We start from the raw sequence: 21,788 nt of genomic DNA on the forward strand, positions 1-21,788 counted from the left end.
CAGCACCATGGTCCAACAAACAGCCCCCGCAGTCTTACGACGTGGGTCTACGCAGACCCTAGAGATGTATCAGAATTGCTGATAAAAGCTCTATTTTAAACCTACCGTGTTTCTTCATGCAGCATGCAGGTGAAAACAGTGCTGGATCACCCCTGATTGCTCTGCAACCAGGTGAGGCCTCATCCAGGCTGCTCGTGAATGACAACTGAGGAGGTCGAGGAGGGCAGCACAATATTTTGTCAATACTTACAGCTGTTTCCTCACCAGCTATTTTTGTTGAATGGCAACTAGTTAAGCTTGGTTACAGGTCAATTCATCTCACTTTCAGTATGGCTGGGTAGATGGGAATAGCAGAATGGATGGGGGAACGTCTCAGAATACCAAATCAGAGGGACAAAATGTTTCTGCAGGAGCCAGGAGACAGCTGCTGGGGCTGGTGAGTAATCTGCTTCTGTGGAGCTGCCTTCACAGGCTTGATTTTTCAATTTGATGTTAATTACTAACCTTATCTAAAGAATATCTCAAGTTTTTCCTTTGCAAGTTACATGAACTAATAGATATATCCAGGAATATGAAAAGTAGGCTGAAGTTTACACTCGCAGTAATTGTAAGAGCCTTGAAATATTTTCAGTTTTATCATACTTCACATGCATGTGAAAGACTTTAGAAATAGAACAACTAAAACTGGAACAACACAGACCCCTGCAAAACTCAAATTAAAAAGAGTGAGCCAAGTCAGCATATGCCCCTTCCAAGAAGAAGAGAATGCATTATAAATCTGGGAATAAAGCCACCTAACTCCTGGCAAGACAGCTCAGAGAAACAGATAATAAAACAATCCTACCAATACAGTCATAAGACATTCAAAGATAGAATTAATGTATCCTTTTTTATTATTAGAAATATAAATAGCTTTAGTTTGTGACAGATTTTTAAGTACTTCCTGTAGGAAGGGATTCAGTAGCCTTAACCTGCAATATAGCAACAAAAAAACTAGATATGAAGTTGCCTTCAACAGGAAGCAAAAGGCATTAAAAACTGGAAACAGCATCAAAAGTGGACTAACTGTTGAGGGACTAGCTACCAAGCACCTCCAGCCTTACCAGCACCAAAAAGCAGAAGTATCTCCTCTCCCTCCCACACGTGCATCTCGGTAACTTCACTTGCCTCCACAGAAGACAGAATTGCTTGAAATGAGAATGCCCTCGCTGTCTGCGAGGTTGACACCACTGGTTGCAGTTAGAGAAAGCCAGCAACCTTACTCGCATCACCTCCGTCTACTTAAGTGAATCACCAAGAAACCGTGCAGGATTAAAAAGGCACTAAAAACGTGGCATGCATAACGTCATCCTTTACAGAGACACTATCAAGCCGTTATTTACTAAGCTAACTAATTAGCCAGCCACCCTTGCAGATAATGAGAATGCATTAAAGTATTTAAAATTCCAGCATGAGCCTGACACATACAAAGTGGCTGCCCTTCTTCAAAAGAAAACGAATGTCAAAGGAAATAAACCATTTAGGAACAGGCAGCACATCTGAGGTGGAGCGGGAAGGTAGCATCACCTATGGTAAGCGTTCAGAGAAAGGAAGTAAAGCAAAGCAGAGTGCTATGGGATGCAGAGGTATTTCGCATTTTTATTGTATCAGCCTCTCCTTGTAAAGAAATCATTAGATAGAGGACTTAAATTAGCATTAGATAGATGATAAAGCAGCAGCTATTCAAAACAAACAGAATTAATGTACAGAACTGTACAATCTGGCACAGAGAAACAGGAAAATTGAATGTACTTAAGCTGACAGTGATCTGAAAAACCCAGCTGGTTAAATTCAGTTTTACACCAAGAAATAAGCTTTAACTGCATATACACTTCACTGCAGTATAGTACAGAAAACACCCTTCCCTTTACATAGGCACTGCTCCAGGAGTGGGTAATATAAGCAAAGTCATAGAGCAAGTTTACAAAATGCATAAAATAAATTAATCCATCTACTGGAAATGACACCAGGAATACTCCCAGGGGATAAGAGTTCCCTGTGTACTTGATACAGTCCTGCTCTTTCAAAACCATTTCCTAAACTCCAGCTGAGAGTACCCATGTTTGTTTGTTTTGTTTGGGAGTTTTTGTTTGTTTCTTTCTTTCTTTGGCAGGGGAAGGGGGGCAGGGGAAGATGTTTTCACAGCACTACAAAACTGATTGAGGATAAAAATTTAGAGGAAGTTTGGAGATTTCAGCACCTGTCACCAAAAAGCCAGTTTTACATTCTCTGTAAGTCTTCATGATAGCATATGGGGGAGTATCAGGACATGAAGATTTGCTGCTTAATTACTACCTTTCTCTCTACGCACATATTCCTCGTAGTATCTCCTTATTCGTTGTAGTCGCAGCTCCCATAGTTGAGTCCCACAGCATCTGCATACACAAGAGCAGCCTTTCAGGGTGAGAAAAGCTGTATGACAACAGAAGTGGGAGACGAGCAGGAGACCACCATACCTCGGCGAGCTTGGGCAGCAATCTTACCCACAGCTACAAGAGAGCCAAGCCTGCTTCAAACCAGATCTCACAACACGAGACCATAAAGTTTTAAGTTTGTGAAGACCCTGCCTTCCTCAATTAAAAGATCCTCCTGGAAGAAACGCGACCATCTTGTAGGCCATTAGCTCCAAAGGGGTCAACTGCTCAGGTGCAAGAACCCAGCAAAGGCTTTCAACTTTTTTCTTTTTTAAACATTTCAGTTATTTTTGCATTAACTTCTAATTTTCTTGGCTTTTTTCAGTCCAGTGACCTCTAGAATTGGTATTCTTTGACTCCTGGAGAGGTGCCCAAAAACTCATTCTGCCTCTAAGGAAATTCACAATTTGGCATTTAAGGGGAACAGTTTCAAATGATATAGCTGCAGTCTTATTTTGTACTTGACATCAGAGCTCTCATGTCACCTTCTTCCCCTGAAATGACTCAATAAAGACAGTCCTCAAAGGAGAGGTTCAAAGGCATAGCAGGGAAGAGCCAGCAAGCCCCACATTACAGATTTTTCCCTGCGCAGTCCAAGAAGCCGACTGGTGAGGTGGGGAAGAGACACACATGAATCCTTTGAAAAAAGGGAAATGAAATTGAAGCCACAGAAGCCACCTGGGCAATATAACATAGCCAGTTGCTCAACCTCTACACAAGTAGAATTAACTGCTGGGGTTTAGTTAAGATGTTTTGAATAAAATTAATGCATACTTAAAAGCAATGCACAGTATTAGATTAAAAAATGTGGGGATAGCATGTAAATGGAGATATATGATTTGGGCCACCACTGACATTCACAGCTGCAATTCCGCTGCTGGAAAGCTTGAAAAGGAGAAACGTCCATCAAGACCTTCCAACACTACCTACAGGACAGACGCGATGTGTGCTACAAACAAGTCCCAGGGTTATCTTCCTACTCAGAAAACAGGATTTTTTTAAAAGCATCATATACCAATGTTGTTAATTAACATCTGGAATGAACCTGAAACCTGTCAATACAAATGGTCACAAGTTGATATCAGGAAAGAAAAGAAACTTCAGAATACAGATAAGTCTCAAGCACATAATGAGGGATGCCTCAAAGTAGTCACAGGAAGATACTTCAGGATCTCCAGCATTCCTTAATACTTCTGTGTGTATTTCTTTTAATTTTGAGATAAATTATGCAACTACATTCACACATCAAGACAACACAAAAAAAACTCCACAGGATCAGAATTATTTGAAGTCTTGAATAGTTTAAGATAGTAAATGCCCTGACTGCCCCAATCTGCCGCCTCACACTGCATGGACAAATCTTAATCTGTCATTATTAAAACATCAAACAAAACAAAACAAAACACCCTCATAAAAACCAAGAAACAAACAAAACCACACACACAACAAAAAATCCACAGAAAACACCCACACAAACACCCACACAAAACAAACAAAACAAAAAGGTGCCTGCCTCACTTGTAGGTGGGAATCTTAGTCTAAAATTCAATCAACTTTACACAAAGGCAATAAAAAGGACTTTTTTTTTTTAAGGAGTCCATCTTTTACATATGAGACCAAAATATATTCCCTAAAATGCAGCAGATGAAAGGCAAGCTAGAAGGAAAAACTGGAGCAAGCAAGAAGCAGAACGGGCTAGGTGGCCAGGGAAGACCCTACCAAGGGCACCCGCCTGCTGCCTGAACACCTTAGCCTAGCCGAGCTAGTAAATCGGTCTGCAACCACCAAGACTAACTTGTTTGCATCCACAAGAACTGTACCTCATCTCTCTCCAGTTATTCCACTGCACACTCCACATCACCCATGTTTCCTTTGCTCCACAGAGATACATAGCTCTCAAGATACCATACCTACAAAGTTAAACAGTTTCTAAACCAAGAACCTTTTGTTTTCAAAGCCTTTTAATCTTTTTTGAAGAGCTACCAGGCTTCATTTTCCAAGTTCTTTCCGCAGGTTTCATAAAGTAACTGATAATGTCAATTCAAGTTATCATATTGAGTAAACCACAGATGACAGCACCTCAGGCATACAGAAGAGATTCTGAGCCGAGAAGCTTTTTTTTTCCTGGCCACATATGGCAGCAGTAAAGCCCCCAATGAATGGCAAAGACCTTTTTCCTTGACAGTCAGAGGTTAGCATACATGCAGTATGAGTCAATAATCCACGAACAGCTGCACATCATGCAACATTTGCATTCAATCTGAAACATACAGACGTTAAAGAAAAATACACTCAATTTATGAAAGGCATAGTTATTTGTGAAAGCACGCTCAGAACCATGCAACTTTGCCTTTTCACTGACTAATGCTAATTTTGCAAATGCCCTGGTTTTCCCCTGATGGCCTGATGCCCAGGAAAACTTTTTTTAATTGGCACTGAGGAAAATGCATCTTTTAGCACACCTTTACAAGGAAGTTCTTGGCCTGAGAGCCTACAGGTTTGTTGCTGTTACTGTAAAGAAACCACTCTTTTAGAGTGCCAATTCAGCAGGAATTATTTTTGAGTATACAGTCTCCAAAGTCATGAAGTAAGTCTTTCCAAATAGCTTTGAGCAGAAGATATACAAGTTGTCTCTGCTCTGTTTCTCCTCTGCCCGTTTGCCTCCAACTCCTGTCCCTCCTGCTGAAGAAACATGTCCCTGTGCAGACCAGAAAGAAGCCCAAATTTTCTCTTCTATTTCAACAGCTTTCCAAGAATCAGCTTAACCCTCATCCTTTCCTCAGACATGAGAAGGATTAAGTCATTCAAGGGGGCTGCCACTACTTGGATAAGCCACAAACACTAATTATTCTGTATTGATTCAGTTGACTTTCTGGGACAAAGTAGGTCTAAAGCTCCGGGAAACATTATGAGCATTACAGAACATCAGCTTTCTTACACAGGATAAAACAAAGAGCACAGTCTAGATATTAAACACCCAATCTAGAATAGAAATTCTGGTTTCCCATCAAGACCTCTACTGCTTGCATCAGGATCTATTAAAAAGGTGAAGAGATATTGGAAAGCAAAAAAAAAAAAAATAGAGCACAAGAGGATTTGCATATCCTCGGAGAACTGGAGACGGTATAAGTGGTACCAGACAATAACACGGTCATGTGTATACATAGACAGCGACTGTCCTCCTTCTCTCACTTCATATCTTCCGAATCCCATCTTGCAGAAAGACTTAAGGAACTTAATCCAGAGTTTGTATTAGATCAAGGCTAAAGAAAAAAGGGGAAGTCCAGGACTTGAGATGCAAGTCTCTTGTTGTAATGCAAGAACTGTCGTATTCCAACTTTGTAGTAATTCCATCATCCCTTTCCTCCAACAAGAGAAATTCAAAAGCCTAGTTGTGTGTGTAATACTTCTGCACACTGAGAGCATGATCCTGCTGGAGGCTAAAAGACTGTTTATCTACAGATCAGTAGTCACTGTGCAAACTTACATGCTCTGTTCCATCTATACTCCTTGATTTTGGCTTTGAAAGAGTACTCAAGTATCACCAAATGGAGCTTCATTAGGGGTGACTATATATTTAATCTTACGTAGGCAGATAAAGTTCTAACATTCTCCTACAAAACGGTAGAATTCAAATGAATTAAGTCACAAAACACAGAATTTTAAAGCAGAATCCATGCATAGCATTATAGCATATTTATGTAAAATGGTTTACAGCTCAACAAAAGTAAAATGCTGCTAAATGCCAACCACCATATCACAAACAAGTGTGCACACCTTATTATTTCAGGTCTTCCTTCCACCAATCTTAAATGTTATTTGACCAACATTAGGTTAAGAAAGGTCTGGATTTATAATGTAGTATTAGAAGATACTAGATATGTGTTAACATTGGAGATAGACATATGTCTAACAAGAAGGGAAAAATAGATGTTTCATCAATACAAACCTAAAGGGGTAGAGGAAGGAAGGAGGGATCAGGTAGGATGCAAGCCTTCGCTGCCACACAAGGTATCTACAGGACTCAATTCTCAAGTTTAGAGATAGCATTAGACTCCAATTCTGCTGCACACATGAATGGAGTAAACATTGTAGGTAAGGGCAGCAACCTTCCTTCTTTTACATATATTAAGAGTCTACAACAAAAATGCTGAAAAGCGTGGAAAGACAGCAAGATTGAATACTGCTGTACAAGACTGTTTAGACTAAGTCCCAGCTACTGTCAAATCTATTCAAGAGTTATTACTAGCAATTTTGCGCCAAACAAGCAGCAAAGGCTGAAGGTAGTGCATGGAGAAAAGCAATGATTTAAGATTTCAGTAGACCACTAAGCTTGTCTTGGAACTAGACTTCAGATGTGTGTTGGGCTTTGTTGGGTTTAAGTAGGCATTAAGCCAACTTCTTTAAAAAATGTATTCTCACTGCATAGCACAAACACTGCCTTGGGCCTGAAAAAGTATTCAGGACTTTCAAGTTGTGCCACTTACATAAATGAACTGGTAGCCTCGGCAGAGGCTGGCTGCACTGACGTTTACCACCAGCCGTGACAAAACAACTGCAGCCCAGGTGTGCTGCCCTCCCTCCCCTTTGGGGCTGAGCACCCTCATGGCAGCAGTTGTTTGGGATCTCCAAACCAACAACTCTACATACGATTCAGGATGAGCTCAGAGTAACCGCTGGGATGACAGGGAGCTCTGAAGAGCTTTAAAACCCAAAGCTCATGGGGCTGACAAAGCTTTGCATGAGCTGGCTTCCGTTTATTTCCATAGGCCCTTGGATTACTACCTAAAAAATAGAAGTTCCCAGAATGTCTTCTGAAAACATACCCCGTGCTAAGTCCCAAACGAGGATGATGTTGGGTGAGCAACCTGGACGCTCGTTTCCATGGCCTGAAAATGCCCGACTGATGCAGTGTGAAATTCCCATCATCTGCACCAGGCTTCACTCCAACTATGCTGAATTATCTACTCTGTGTCAGCCTGTAAGCATTAAACTTAAAAACTGTATCACTTCAGAAATGTTTTGTTTTTAAAAGCAGCATCTTTGTCAAACTGATAATGTCTATGGAAATTAGTGCCCAGCATAACAGCATAGCTCTCTTTACTGAACAGCAATGTCCATGACAGGAAAATCCATCCAGGCTTTCAAACCAAGTCCATCATGTCAGCATTCAAGCATCCTAAACTGACAGAAACAATATTAAAAAAGAAAGTGTAGATTATCTCAAGGCAGAATTTTTATCAGCATCTTTATCATAAATATGGATCAGTCTGCCATTTTAATTCACATCTATTTCCACAGAAGCAGTTACTTTCATTAAAAGGGCTATGCAAGAGCCCTTTCAAATATATAGATACTTGCTATAAATAAGTTTTACAATCATGTGAAAATTCACACGCATTCCTTCCCAAGCTTGGTTCCTTGATGGGAATACAAAGCTGTGGATCTACATTATTAATAGGCAAATTCTTAATGAAAACACATCTCCATTCTGTAAATCGCAAGTGTCAGGAGTAGAAATACCCTTCACTGGTAGTTCTGAAGACAAGATTATTTCTCCCAAAAGATATTGAATAGATAAGCTAGGCACCTTCTTGCCCATTCATTTTCAAGCACCAGAGATGCTCAAAGCAGCTTAGGGAAGAAAAGCAAAAATACTGCAATTAAGATGGAGGAAAGACTATTTGTTTGGAGTAGTACCTTTCCGTAAATGCACCAAACACAGAAACAGGGTGCAAAACAAGCATTTAGCAAATTATGAGACCATCAAGTCTAAAAGCAGAAGTGCTGAGACCTATTTCAGATAGCCTGAAAGCCAAACCACACTGGCCAGCAAGCAAGAGCTCCTATTGGCACTGTAGTGCAGCAACCTGGGGTTCAACCACCTCACTTACCTTCACGTTGTGCTATACAATTGTAAATTAGATTGAAATCTAACATTAAAAGAAATACAACCCCCACTCCCCAAACACACCCAGCTATAGTACTCAACCACTTGAAGCCAAACAGAATATGGAAACTGGAAAAAAAATCAGCTGAAACAATCTATGCCTGGAATGCCTGCTCTGAAACCAGCCCCCAATGGTTTTTCTCCATTTGCTGCCAAGCACCTCTAATGCAATCCAGACAGTCAAGGACACAGTCAGAATGTTAATATGAAAGCATTAAAATTCCCATTGAAATAGGACCTGTCAAGCTACTTTATGTAACATGATTTATCGTTTCCAAATGTAGTAACAAGGGATTTTATTGTACAAGAGCATGTTGTACACAATGGGGCTCTGGGTTCGCATTCCACACTAGCCAAACTAGAATTTCTGACGAAGTTTATGCTAGTACATGTCCAAGTTACTGGTGTGTGGATGAAAGGGTAGCTATATGCATTAGAAATTGATGGGGTACAGAATAGACTTAAAATGAGCGTGCTCTACACATTTCTGTGCATGCTAAATAGAACTGGACACCTCTGATCACTGCTGCTGAACGGCTCTAAAACAGTACTTATGGAAAGAAGCCAAACTGTCCCCATCCCTCAGGGCACTTGCATCAAGCAATAAAAATGGACTGTCAAAAGCTTAAGGAAGTTTTTATTTCCAGTCTTACATGTCAGTTGGGTAACTGATGTCTTCTGCAAGTTCAACATAGTCAAACAGAGCAGACTGGAAACTTCTGGCTAAGTTTCCAGCAGACGGCCTGCACTTTCTAACTCGCTAAACCCCAACTTCAAAACCCCAACCTCAAAAACCACGATCTCCTATGTTTACCATATTTAATACAGCAGCTAAAATAAAGGCAAGCTGCTCAAGTTCTGCTCTAATAACACCCACGGAGTGGGTTACAGCACAGAGCACATACCCTATCACAACTTAAACTTTGTGGATTTTTGTGTCTGTAGACACATTTTCTTACCTCTCCATTCTACATACCAGCTTCTCAGAAATGCAGAAATATTTCAGCTCTATCAGCCCACTGTTCTTTTTTTATGCATTCACTTTAAGTAGTTCAGAGAATGTAACTGCAATGAAAACTACACGTATAAATGCGAGGCAGAGTTGACTAGTACAGTACAGAAAAGCAGAGATGTTGACAAGAATTGTACCTGCTCTCTACACTGGGAGAGGCATCACACCAGCTGCTAATGCAAAGGCAACGCTGGGATAAATTTGTAGTAGTGTCAAAAGGATATTCTGCTTCATACTTTTTATTTGGAGCAAACTGCAACCAGTCAATGTCTACCCACACAAGATTATGGAGTTAGACACAAAATACTTTCTGTTGTATTTTGTTATATTGCTGCACTCAAGATCCTAGCTTTCTTACTAACTTCTTCACTGATGTACTATTAATCTTGAACATCATTCAGGTAGATGCTCAGTTCTGTCCTCTTCTGCTGGCCTAAGTCTGTTATCGATGTCCAACTAAACTCAAATACGCTTTGAAATTTTTTCATTTAATTAATAAAATACACACCCAGAATGCCTGACTGCAACAGATCACACAAAGATCTGCATCTCGCCATCAATTAGTTATATTACAAACTTAGGTATGACTGATGTGGCCATTTTATTGCATTCCAGGCAGTTGATCTCAGATCCAAGACCTTTGACTATTCTGCTTTTACAACACTATTCAGAATCAATAATGAATGTTTTTAGGCCTTCCCATCCTTGCTCTGCCCTTCAGCACTAGCAGTAAGAATCAAGCTTACTCCAAGTAATAAAAATCAAACGCATATAGACAGTCGTGTTTGCTATTTCAATCCAGGAGGGATCTGCAATGCAAGTTTAAAAAAGAAAACTATTTTCTGTTGGAATCGTGAGAAGTGAGCAAAAGCCATAATGGAAACCAGTTCTCTTTAGGCAAAGTGGAAGACGAGGAGAAAGAGCTAAAGAATCAGATGCTACAGTTAAGGGATGAATAGCTGGCGTTTTAAGGAACATGACTTATAAACCAAGAGGCTGGGTAATAAAATAGCAGATGAAGTTCCATGGACGTAAGTAGTAAGTGATGCACACGGGAAGGACCATCTAACTTAACATTCACAGAAACAGACTTCTGCCACAACTCAGAAGCTAAATCTTGATGGTGGCCGTTTCATCGAGATACCACCTCAGCGCTCAGCAGCTATCAGAAAGCAAATCAAGTGTTAGGCATTGTTAGTACAGGACTAAAGAACAAAGCCAGAAGATACCATAACACTGCCTGAATCCTGAACAGCAGATGCAGTTCTGGTTCCCAAATCTCAACGGGAATCTGAAGATCCAGACAAGGTGCAGGAGATGACCGTGGAATGCATCTACACCAATATTTTGGCTCAGATCAGAAGTGCACTTTTGAAACTCACCTCCCAATCACTGCTGCTTCGCACACTGCGATTCTCATCTCAGAGCCTTCTTGGGCCACGTGAGCCGGATTCTCTGAGTGAATCTAAACAAGGAGACTACTACTACCACACCAAATGCTAACTAGCACCCAGCCCACAGGACTAGACTAAAATCAGTGACGCAGACTTCTGTGAAATGCAGATAAGCACAGGCACTGAGTCCTAATTCACTCTACAAATCCCATCCTAATCCACCATGCTGATTGATAATGAGGGCACAGCCAAAGCTGAGAGGAGGTGTTGAATATCTTGTTTATGGCAAGCACCTAATAAAACTAGGACACTTCGTTCTGGGGAAGGTAAGACTGAAGTCTCCTACATGATGCGGCTCTGAAACAACATAAGTGGCATAGAAAAGGATGAGCAAGGAGTAACTGCTCAGGGTCTTTTCCTAAATAAGATGGAGGAAACATCCAACAGAACAGGCAGAAGGTCATTCTGCTCCAAAACAAAAGGAGATGTTTCTTCACACAGCACCTATTTAACCAGTAGAACTCCTTGCTAATGAAGATTATGGATGCTGTAAGTTTATAAGGGTTCAGAAAGAAGCTACACAGATTCATTGCGGAAAAGTCCATCAAGAGCCATTAAACACAGTCCGCAATGCCAGCTCTGTAAGTATCTGAGCTGCAGCCAGCACTTGGGCAAGTAAAACCACACACCTCCCTTGTTACTGTCCTCTTTCTTGTAGGCATCCACTATTGACCACTGTTGAGATGGAATACTGACCTTGATGTACAAAATTTAGTGTGACTGAGGCAGACTACTCTTGAAAATGGCAGGACAGGTGTGCCAGATGGAAAAGGAAATAAAATGCACACCAATCTAAGAAAAGGGCATACAAACTTCTGTAACAAACTACTGAACAAGCAAATCTTGCCCTTCTTTTCGGGGCACAATCACGGGCTTCATCACCATGCCAGCAGATCTAGCAGGGGTCAAGAGATCCTACAATTCAGTTTATTACTGAAAACTGTTATTCAGATAGAAACTTCTGCCACACATCGTAACACGCCCTGCAATGCCTGCAGACTTACAGACCCTTGGGGACAGGCCCAGAGAGACAGTTAAACTATGGGTCCAAAACACTAAACTTTGAGTTATAAACTATCCAGGAAACAGCCTTTTTATTGCCAGAGATCTGAAAGAAAACCCAAAAGCTAAAGGAAGTCACTAAAACAGAAGGCATTTAAAAGCAAAAGGGAATCTGCCTCAAGACGTTCCCCTGCTTCAACCTTTCCAGTGTATTCCTCATCCAATCTTCTCTCTGAATTTTTACACTTGGCCAATAAATACCTCTTATTCTAGCACTCAGATAAGATTTATGATGCACTGCAAGTGCTGTGCAATTAACAGATTTAATGCCTGATTCACTTCCTTCTTCAAAGGGCGACTGGAGAAAAGCACAACAGGAGATGGCTGGTACTGTAGCTGTGGGTATATCATACATATACATGATATGACATTTCTTCTACCACTACTGTAAGTCAGCACATCCCTGCTCTTCCTGTAGATGTAGCAAGCCTTTTTTGCTGTTTAGATTCCCAACTATTATTCATTCTTCAGCTTCACCATTGAGGGTTTTTTCCCCTACCCTCAGTATGGATTTTTACACACCATCCCACATTTTCACCATAATTTATCAATTGCTTTTTCCACTCCATTTCACTGAATTTCTAATCTCATTTCCTCAACTACACTGTCTACAATCATAACATAGCAGTGACTTTAAAAAATTCAGTATGCTCCGCTAATTTCACAATGTGTTAAAAGAGATAACACAGGGAATACATTCTTTCCATCTCAGCATGATTACTTTAACTTGCATATCAGAGACAACAGCACACAGCCGAGGAGGAGGAGGATAGGCATTTCTGCAAAAGAAAGTCAGAGCGCTGCAATCTTACACAGGTATTGACCAACTTTCAATGAGAGAAATGCCACTAACTCTAACGTGCAAGACCGAGCATTTACCTCTTCCACAAGTTTAATTAGCATTTGGTGGATGTTTTATTGTGAATCATGCCGATAGGGTTTCATCCAATCCAGCAGCAGATTTGTTTGAGGGATTATTACAGATGCATTATATACTAATAAAACACCCTGCTCTGAAAGGAATTTTAAATGGCATAACTTAGCGCCTGCTTCCCAGCTGCAGTCTTAAGTTCTACATAATGTCAATGCTGAGCACAAGCTACTTTTACAAGCAATTAAGACAGACTACATGAAGTACCTAGCTCAGCCTGCAGGCTATATAAGACTTGGCTTTCAGTTTTGTTCAATTACTTTGTCCTTGTCTTTGGTAAACAGAAATCCTTGTTTTACTTTCTCTCTACCACACACTGCATCTGTTCTCCAAATTATACCAACCTAATCTGCACATGGCAGCCTTTGGACCAGTTTTACTCTATACTGAAGTAGTTTTCGCCAAAAGATTTGAAGGTAAGGTACATAACACAGCGATGTTCCTAAATAAATTCTAGCGTCAAAAAAAAAAAAAGGGTATCTCTGAACTAAGTTTTACCTCAAACATACTCAAAAAGGCTTCATCTCATCCCATTAAGATTTCTTCAGCTAGTTTTACTTGCCACAGTGCTACAATCCACATAGTTGGCTTAAGTTGTTGCCATTTCTGCAACTTCTCACCTGAAATCAACTTTAACAGTATTTAAGTTTAAAAGACTAGACATAGTCTAAATCTTACGATATCTCAACCTCATCCCTCAACACAGCAAGAGCTATTCAGATTAAAACCCACTGGGATAAGAACAAAGAGGTTACAGGGGGGAGGGAAGTCCAACGTTATACCATGATGCTCTCAAGCGCAGAAGCTCATCCGCATGACGTGACACTTACTCCAACTGTAGAAACACTCTCAAGCTTCAAATACTGTGTGCACATTAAATGCCTAAGCACTGGAAGAAAACTGCTCAGAGTCCAATATTTATACCAAACTGTTCTCAGAATTTCTTAATAAATATTTAACTTCATACATCGCCTTTACTCAAACTGAGTAGCAACAGTAATTAACTTGATTTTGAGAATCTATCCCTTTAGCTAAAAAGATGACACAGTTAAACTTCTCAAGCTTCAACAGAAGTGAAGAAATACTACTTTTTCCAAGTTACCTTATGTAAACCAAGGCGGAAAAACAGACTAATTCTATTGAATTTCTATACAAACCAATATTAACAGTCATAAAATAAAAACAGTGCCAAAGGGTTAACACTTTATGATTATAATAGCTGCTTGGAAGACTAGAGATCAATTTTAAGATAAGTATCATTGATGATTTAAGTATGTTTGATCCTGCCTCCTGGCAAACCTCTCAGGACTACTGGTTACTGTTCAAATTCTGTTTGGGAACAGAACAAACCAGCTTCAAAACACCCAGCTTCGATTCCACGTTTTAGATAATCACCTGGAGTTAAAAACCACAAACTAAACAAACAGAAGATACTCACATTCCCCATGTATTCTGAAAGTAGATCCTGCAAGGCCTGTCGCACTGCATTACACTCGGCAACTATACGTTCCCGTCGGTCATCACGTGTGCAGGATGAATCAGCCATCAGGGCTGCTCCGCTTATGATGCTCTCCAGACGCTCTTCCAGGGAAGGCCTAAAGCGTTCTTCACTGAAGGTCGATGGATCCACAATAATTTGTTTCTAGTAAAATAAAGGTTTTAGAAATTAGTAATCAGACCAAGCAGTAAGTTACTGTTAAGTCATCAAGACAACCAATGTTTACAGCAAACCCCTGGATCAGACATAAAAGGCAAACACTACACAATTTTGGCACTGAGGATGATTTTCATGAGTAGTTTCGTAAAATTATACTAAAAGGTTCCCTAGCAGATTACATTGCTAGTCATTTCTTGTGCTGCTTTGACAGCTAAACAAAACTTGGCCACAGGAAGCCTCGTTACATGAATGGCAAAAATCAAAGGTGCCAGCACAAATAAGGTTCAAAGTACAGAAATCTTCTTAACTACATGTCAATCCAGACATGCCTTCACTAGTTAACTTGTCAGATATAATTATCCCATCATGAACAAAAAAAACCAAGGAAATCAAACGTCCAAAATTAGCCCTATATATAGTGTTCTGTTGTCCTAGTTTATCCAGTCTTTCTTCTCTTTATCATTATGCAGGTAAATACAACAGTATTCTCAAAGTGAAACATCAACACAAATGCTTCAAACAGCACAGAAATCAATTTCTTCATGGCAGAAAACTATCAGAGGTTTATCTTGACAGACTATTACTAAGCACAGCTCATACTGAGAGACTTCAGGCTGAAACAATGTATCTGCTTTTCAAGGGGTGAATACCACTACCCACAGAAGTTCACCAGGAAGCAGCAGTGTAGTATTTATCACCTCGTGAGTACTTTCAGGTGGTTTATTTAAACAGGTTTGTAATTTATTAAGGAAAAATTATTTGGCCATTCAAGGTTTGGTGGTTTGTTTAGGGTTTGGGTAGGTTTTCTTCCCACTGCAGGGGCAGGAGGGGAAGATGTTGCTAACTTCTTAGAAAAGAAGCCCCAAAGTTTTTTGAAATGGGAGTTTTCGCAATCAGTTTGTATGCCAGCTAACTTCAACAGCAATGTCACGACCACTACTTCTCCCGCCAGGCAGCACATTTTGTGTCCCTACAGAGTAACCACGCAGCCTTTGCAGCAGGATTAGAACATGGCACATATGTTCCAACACACTCCTCATTTTTCCTGAAACTTCTAGCTGTGCAGATAATATAATGGTAGTATGCTACAACTCCAGAACTGCACCATCAAAAACAGATAATAATTATTTTGTTATCTTCTGGTAGCCATTTAATATTTTACCATCACAGTAAAAACACTGGAGTATTTGGGGGCGTGTGTGTGCAAAGCCTCTATTACAAGAGCACAATAACACTCAAACATTAGCAGGAAATGAAGTGCAGGGATAACATCTGCCGAGAACCTGAACACATTTGTTTTGTCAGTCTCCTTTGGCAGGAATGAGATGACAACGCTATCGCACACAACGCGCATCGAAGCTGGCCTGCTACACAAGCCCCGCTGCTATTAGAGAGCCTCACAAAGCGGAACTAAAAGCTGAAAAGCTCCATGTGAACCGTACCACTCAAAAAAGTCTCCGGCCATACATTAGAGAGTTCATATAGTAAAATATGGCCATATATCAGAAATCAAATTACATGGTTTGAGCTAGATTAGCCAATCCATGAACCTGAACTGAATTGCTTCTTCAGTTCTACATACCCAAGTCAGTCCTTAACATTGTGTGCTGTTACAGATCTGCCTTCCTCTCCCACAGATACCTGCTCAAACCTGCGATCCCTCGGGTGCTTAGCCTGAGGCACATTCTTAAGACTTACACAGCTGAACATACAACTGATGGAATTTAAGAAAAGCAGACTTAAAACTGTAATCGTAGTCATAAAGATCAGGACAACCACGACATCCTCTTGTTAGCCAAGAGATCACATAGAAAGGCTTCACACCAGGCACGGGGAGAACTCAAATAGTACTTTATCCTGGTAGAAGAAACATGGCAGAGAAAGTAAGGGGAGGAGCAAGAGTGGTAAGAGCAAAAAGGAGAAGGTGAGCAATATCTGGCAAAACCAAAAGTATTAAACACCTTTTGAGTGATGCCTTTGCAATATTAAATAAAGTTTTAGAGGTAAGGTAGTGCCAAGGCGTTTAAAATTCAGAGGCTGAATCAGTGGTAGACACAGAATACTGCCTTCAAAAGAAAAGTGTTCTCAGTAAAAATGCATGGCTATCCTCAGTAACTTACTGAATGCAAGATAAAGAACATGACAGATCAGTACAACACAGAGTGAAATGACTTCATTCCCAACCAATGATCATATTAAACTTCCCACTTCATGTTCTTCTCAATAGGTAGTTTGGGCAATTCCAAATACATTATTCACTTTTAATAAGTCATTTCTGTCACCTACAAGAATACATTACATAAATATATTATGAAATAATCAATTTCAAATAAACCAAGGGCTTACATCTAATGCAGCAGTCGGCTAACTGCTATTTCCGAGCTAGTTTAACTTGACAGCCTTCAATCACCAAGAACTGCATATATAACTTTCTATATTCCATCAATCCTAGTTTGGAAAAAGACTTTTTAAAAAATAAAAGCCTACTTCATCTGGGACTTGCTGTATTTCAGTAGAAAATTATCTTTCAGGCAATACAAATAAAAGCAAACTGTTGCTAGTAAATCAGGTGGACATACAGAAGAGTTGGAGTTACTTTTTTTTTTTTCCTCTTGACGTAAAGGGTTCAAAACTTACATCAAAGTTGTTCAGAGCATAAGCCAGCTCTCCACCTCCACCCTGCTGCTGGGCAGCATCATCTGATGCAGTTGCTTGAGCTGCATTTGAGATGCCCGTGACTGCCTGCTGAAGCTGTTTGTAGATCAAGTCCCTGTTAGCTTTGTAAGCAGCTACATCAGGGTGCTGCAAACAGGCCTGGGACGCCGTATAAAGAATGGGAACGTTCTTCTGCAGAATTCCTCTGGCTGCTGCCATTTGGTCACGGTGACCCACATCTTTCAATTCCTATTAGGAAAATTAAAGAAAAAAAGTGTTTGAGAATATTCCCCACATTTAACATCCATACACTGTCTCCCTGCATCTTCAAAAAAAAGGCAGCTTTTTTCAGAATCTAACTATCTTCTGATTGAATATCCCCATTCTTAAGGGCTCAACTAATTTCAAAACACAACAGCCTCATAAAGAGGAAAAAAAAACCACACAAGAAGTACTGTAGGGCAAGTCACAACTCCACAATTCAGAATTCTGAGGTTGGATTTTTGCTCCTCGCCACAGCAGGGGACCAGCTTTTTGTTACCAGCATGGTAACATCTGTAAATCAGGCATACGCAGAAGTTGAGAGCACACATTTTTCTCCCCACTCTTTCCAGTCTGCGTTACGTCTACAGAATCACAAAACCTACATCCTCAAAAGAGAGTACCTTACATCTTTAGATAACTTAAGAACCAAGCTATTTTTTAACTATAAAACAAACAAGAGGCTTCCCCTGCAATGTTGTCTTGTAGTAGCACATGAGAAGCAAGATCTTCTTTAATTTAAAATCCAATACTCACAACCAGAATGTTTTCTTTAATCACACCTAGAAGATGGAGTTTACTCTCCTCAAGAGACTTGGGTACTTAATTTTAGAAGAACAAGTTTACCATCTCATTCAACTTCTTGTTCATGTCCAATGAGATTAAATCAATCCAATGACTATAATTACCACTAATTTAAGATTTGCAGGCGAGTCCATAGGTCTTTTCCAAACACTCACTGCTGCAATTCTCTAGAGCCCCATCATCTCTGTTTTGGAATAGAAGCACTATGAATAGATAAAGCTGCTGAGTCCAGCATGAGCAGTAAGTTTATGAAAGGAAGAATGAACACAGTTATTAGCAGAATGAACATTTTAAAGTTACCTCTTAAATCTTACGAAGAGGTGATGAAAAAGAAGTGGGCTGCCTTACTGAGAAAAGGAAAAAATCTGACAGACTCTTCAAAATGAATGGGTAATATGCGACCTCTAAGATGCACACTAAGCAGGGAGGGCACTCCAGGCAAGCTTACAGATTTACAGATTTAGTACAACCACTTCCCACAGTGTGGAACAATCCATCACAAAGCAGTTTAAGAACATTTATTGCATTGCCATCACAACCCTACTCCCATTTACTGCAATCAGATTTTAGATACATAACCAACTGGCAATCCATTTTAGACTGTACCCAGTTTATTTTCAAAGATGAATCTGTGCAAAAAAACCAAGCCGTGTCAGGGGTGCGCAGCAGTTTTGGTTTGTACATATCAGCAGAACAAACAAACAAAAAATGCTCTACAAGAATTATGCTATTTCTGATAAATGCCCACACCCCTGCCTTCTTCTGAAAACTTACCTACACAAGAATGAGTCACAACAGTGCTGTTGAACAAAACAAATTTTACATGCAACTGAAGGTTAAGCACAAGCTATCCAAACACAGAACATACACATAACAAACGGGATTTTGAACCCCTTCTCAAATGGGCATTTCAGTGCAAGACTAACCAGCATCCCCACTCACATTCTTGGAAAGAATTGTAATTCTATGCCCAGCCATGACTTTTGCTCCGTGTTTAAATAGGCATGTTCAGTCCGTCCATGTGAACCACAAAGGCAGTGCGGTCTAGCGGTGAGTGCACCAGGCACTGAGTCACATCTCAATTCTCTTTCCTTACCCACACCTGCACTGCTTCAAAATGGGAAGTGCAAGTCTTGGGAAGCAGCATTTCATTAAGGTACTAAAGCATTAACATAAACAAATGCTACTAGAACAAATTCTGTCAGAAGCAGTACACTACAGCTGAGCAGACTTTCTGCTTACCAGGCAAGCTCAAATTTCCTAAACAAGGTGGAGTGCAACACAAAGTACTCAGCAATAAAAATAAAGTAAAAAAAAAAAAGTTAAAAAAACCATTAGCAGCAATAGGTACTGTCCAAGAGCAGCAAGGCTGCCTTATTTTTTTATTTTGAAAAAAGAAAAAGAAGAAATAATATACAGAAGAAAGAACTGCCGTCACTATACCTGTTGTCTTTTGGCTGCCATTATGTTAAGCTTGTCCACCTCTGGTTTGAGGGCTTTGTACTGGATACCCAAATCCTGCTCCGTGCCAGCATTTCTTAGTTTTAAGATCCCTTCTTCCACCTAAAAGAATATATATTCACAGATTTTTCCAAGTAATAGAGTCCACAGTTCAGGAAGTAATTCAGAATGTACTTCATAGCAGGCAGAGAAAGCAATCTTCCTCTGCCCCCTTTTATTTTTTGGAGAGAGATACTTCAAAGGCTAGTAGTACTCAAGGCTTAGCTACTACTTCATAGCTACTACTACCAGCTACCAGAAACAGCCAAGTATACGCATTTGAAAGAGTATGAAGGAGCCCAGGGCCCTGGCAGAGCTGCAGCAGTGGCCAAAGGGCACGAGAAGAGTCCTCAAAGCCCTGCTGCAAAAGTGGGCCCAGTATCGAGTCTCATTTAATTTTGAATTCTGTACAAACCACCCACCCACTCTCTTGCTCTTAGGAAGAAAAGGCTTCCTCAAATATTCCACATTCATTTTGTTTAGTCTACTGAAGGCACTCATCCTTAGTAGCTACAAGGGAGTACCAGTTATAAGAAAGCCACCTTATTTCTTTAAGATGAAAAAAGCTGGTTATCATTGGCAGTTGCAGACCATAGCGCGTTTAGTTTCAATACTAAAAGTTCAAAATAAAGTGCAACACAATGTCAAAAGCTGCTGACAATGAGTGTAAAAATAAGTGACAAATATCCATTGCACACGTTTTGCTCAGAGGAAAAACCCTAAAAACCTCCCTGCTCCAGATAGGAGCTGCTGACAGTGCACATACCGGGGTCAGCACACATGCATAAAACAAAGCCACTTTACAGAGCACGCCTGGCGTGCCAGGCACAGCAGAGTGAATCACAGCAAAGAACTACACTTACTACTTTAAGTTGAACAAGCAGCTTGTAGACATCTGCCATGTCAGCCAAAATCAGCAGTCGAGTAACAGCGGAGAGGAGGGCACGTGCCGCTCGGACCATGTTCCCTCGTTTCACAGAGGAGCAGGGATCATCTGCAAACTCCCCCGAAGCGCTCTTCATCAAGTCACCTGCACAAGGGGAGAAGATGATCTCACCTTAACTTCACACAGCATTTCTTAAGGGGCTGTAAGGACTCCTGGGCAAGCCAATTTAAGTCTTGAACACAAAACACATTTGCTTAACTGCAGCCAGCAATTAAGATTGCATGTAGCTACCTCTAAGTATGGTTACCACGTGCTATCAGGACAGAGGGGCTTTTGCAGGGAGGAAGGGCTGGGAAATAACACTTTGGTTATTTCCAATTGTACAGGTGTTTTAACATGCCAGAATCCTCTGGAGAGGCAAATTCAGCATGCCTTCGCTATTACATGCGGGACTGCAGTTATTTCACAAACTACAATGCTTTCAAAGCTTAAGCAAAAGCTTTGATTTGTGTGCATGTAGGAGTTAAGCAGAAAGTACTGTAAACACACAAGGAAACACCACAGCTCATGGGACTGTAAACAACTCAGAGCGATGACCTGGCTGGATATGCCCTGGTTTGCATTCAAAGCAAGGCACCGCTTAGTAAAAGGCTTCAACGTTTCATAGCCTGTGGGTCTGCATCTGGTGCAGAAGGAAAGAATTTGGGTTTCAGATGGTAACAATGCAATTGGTTAACTATGAAAAGCAAAGGCCACTTTACACAGCTAGAGAAACTCCTCCAGAAGGCATTCAGAAAGCATAAATGTAATGTCTGCATACAGTCAGAGGAGTAAATTTTGGATTTCTCCCCTTTCTGGGGCAGCATTTTGCTTCCAGTACCACAGTTCCTACATAGTAGCAAGTTTTGGAATCCACATTATTATTCTTGGATCTCTTTGCATTTCAGAAACATTTGGTGAACAGCTAGGGTTCAGTTTAGAAAACACTGGGTACTCAAGGCCAAAGATTTGCGGGCAGCTGGAGATGACCAGAAAGCAGGCGAGCCGTGTTATAACTAAGTGCTGTGTCAGAGGCTTCCCAAACCTGTATGAAAAAGTGTCCATAGGGCCAAACGCCAAAACAAAAATAGCACGTCTCAGATAAGAAGACAAGAACCTCAAACAGTGCTTCACCAGTGAAAGCTGACAGTGACTCCCATCGAGCCCACTACCAAATGGGGCTGGGCAAGATTTACACCGAAATCTCAAGATGATGCAGTGGCATCATGCTGCCAACGGCCTGCCTGCTCCACAGCTAGGCAACCAGTGCAGCATATCCCCAGTATGGGAAGTGTTTCAATTTTATTTTAACAACTTTTTTTTTTTTTTAGCTAACATTTTAA

General features: G+C 40.5%; 1 protein-coding gene across 2 annotated transcripts in view; it reads right to left on the bottom strand.

Moving 5' to 3' along the window:
• The window catches only part of CTNNA1 (catenin alpha 1), a 120,392-nt gene that overhangs the window by 74,064 nt on the left and 24,540 nt on the right, over positions 1–21,788 (bottom strand). For both annotated transcript variants that reach the window (XM_075164069.1, XM_075164068.1), the window contains exons 4-7: positions 20,384–20,550; positions 19,464–19,583; positions 17,157–17,423; positions 14,301–14,504 (exon numbers count right to left, since the gene is read on the bottom strand). In XM_075164069.1, coding sequence (XP_075020170.1) covers positions 14,301–14,504; positions 17,157–17,423; positions 19,464–19,583; positions 20,384–20,550 — 758 coding nt within the window. The remainder of the gene's footprint in view (positions 1–14,300; positions 14,505–17,156; positions 17,424–19,463; positions 19,584–20,383; positions 20,551–21,788) is intronic.

The sequence above is a fragment of the Calonectris borealis genome, chromosome 15 (assembly GCF_964195595.1).
Source record: "Calonectris borealis chromosome 15, bCalBor7.hap1.2, whole genome shotgun sequence".
NCBI classification, from domain to species: domain Eukaryota; kingdom Metazoa; phylum Chordata; class Aves; order Procellariiformes; family Procellariidae; genus Calonectris; species Calonectris borealis.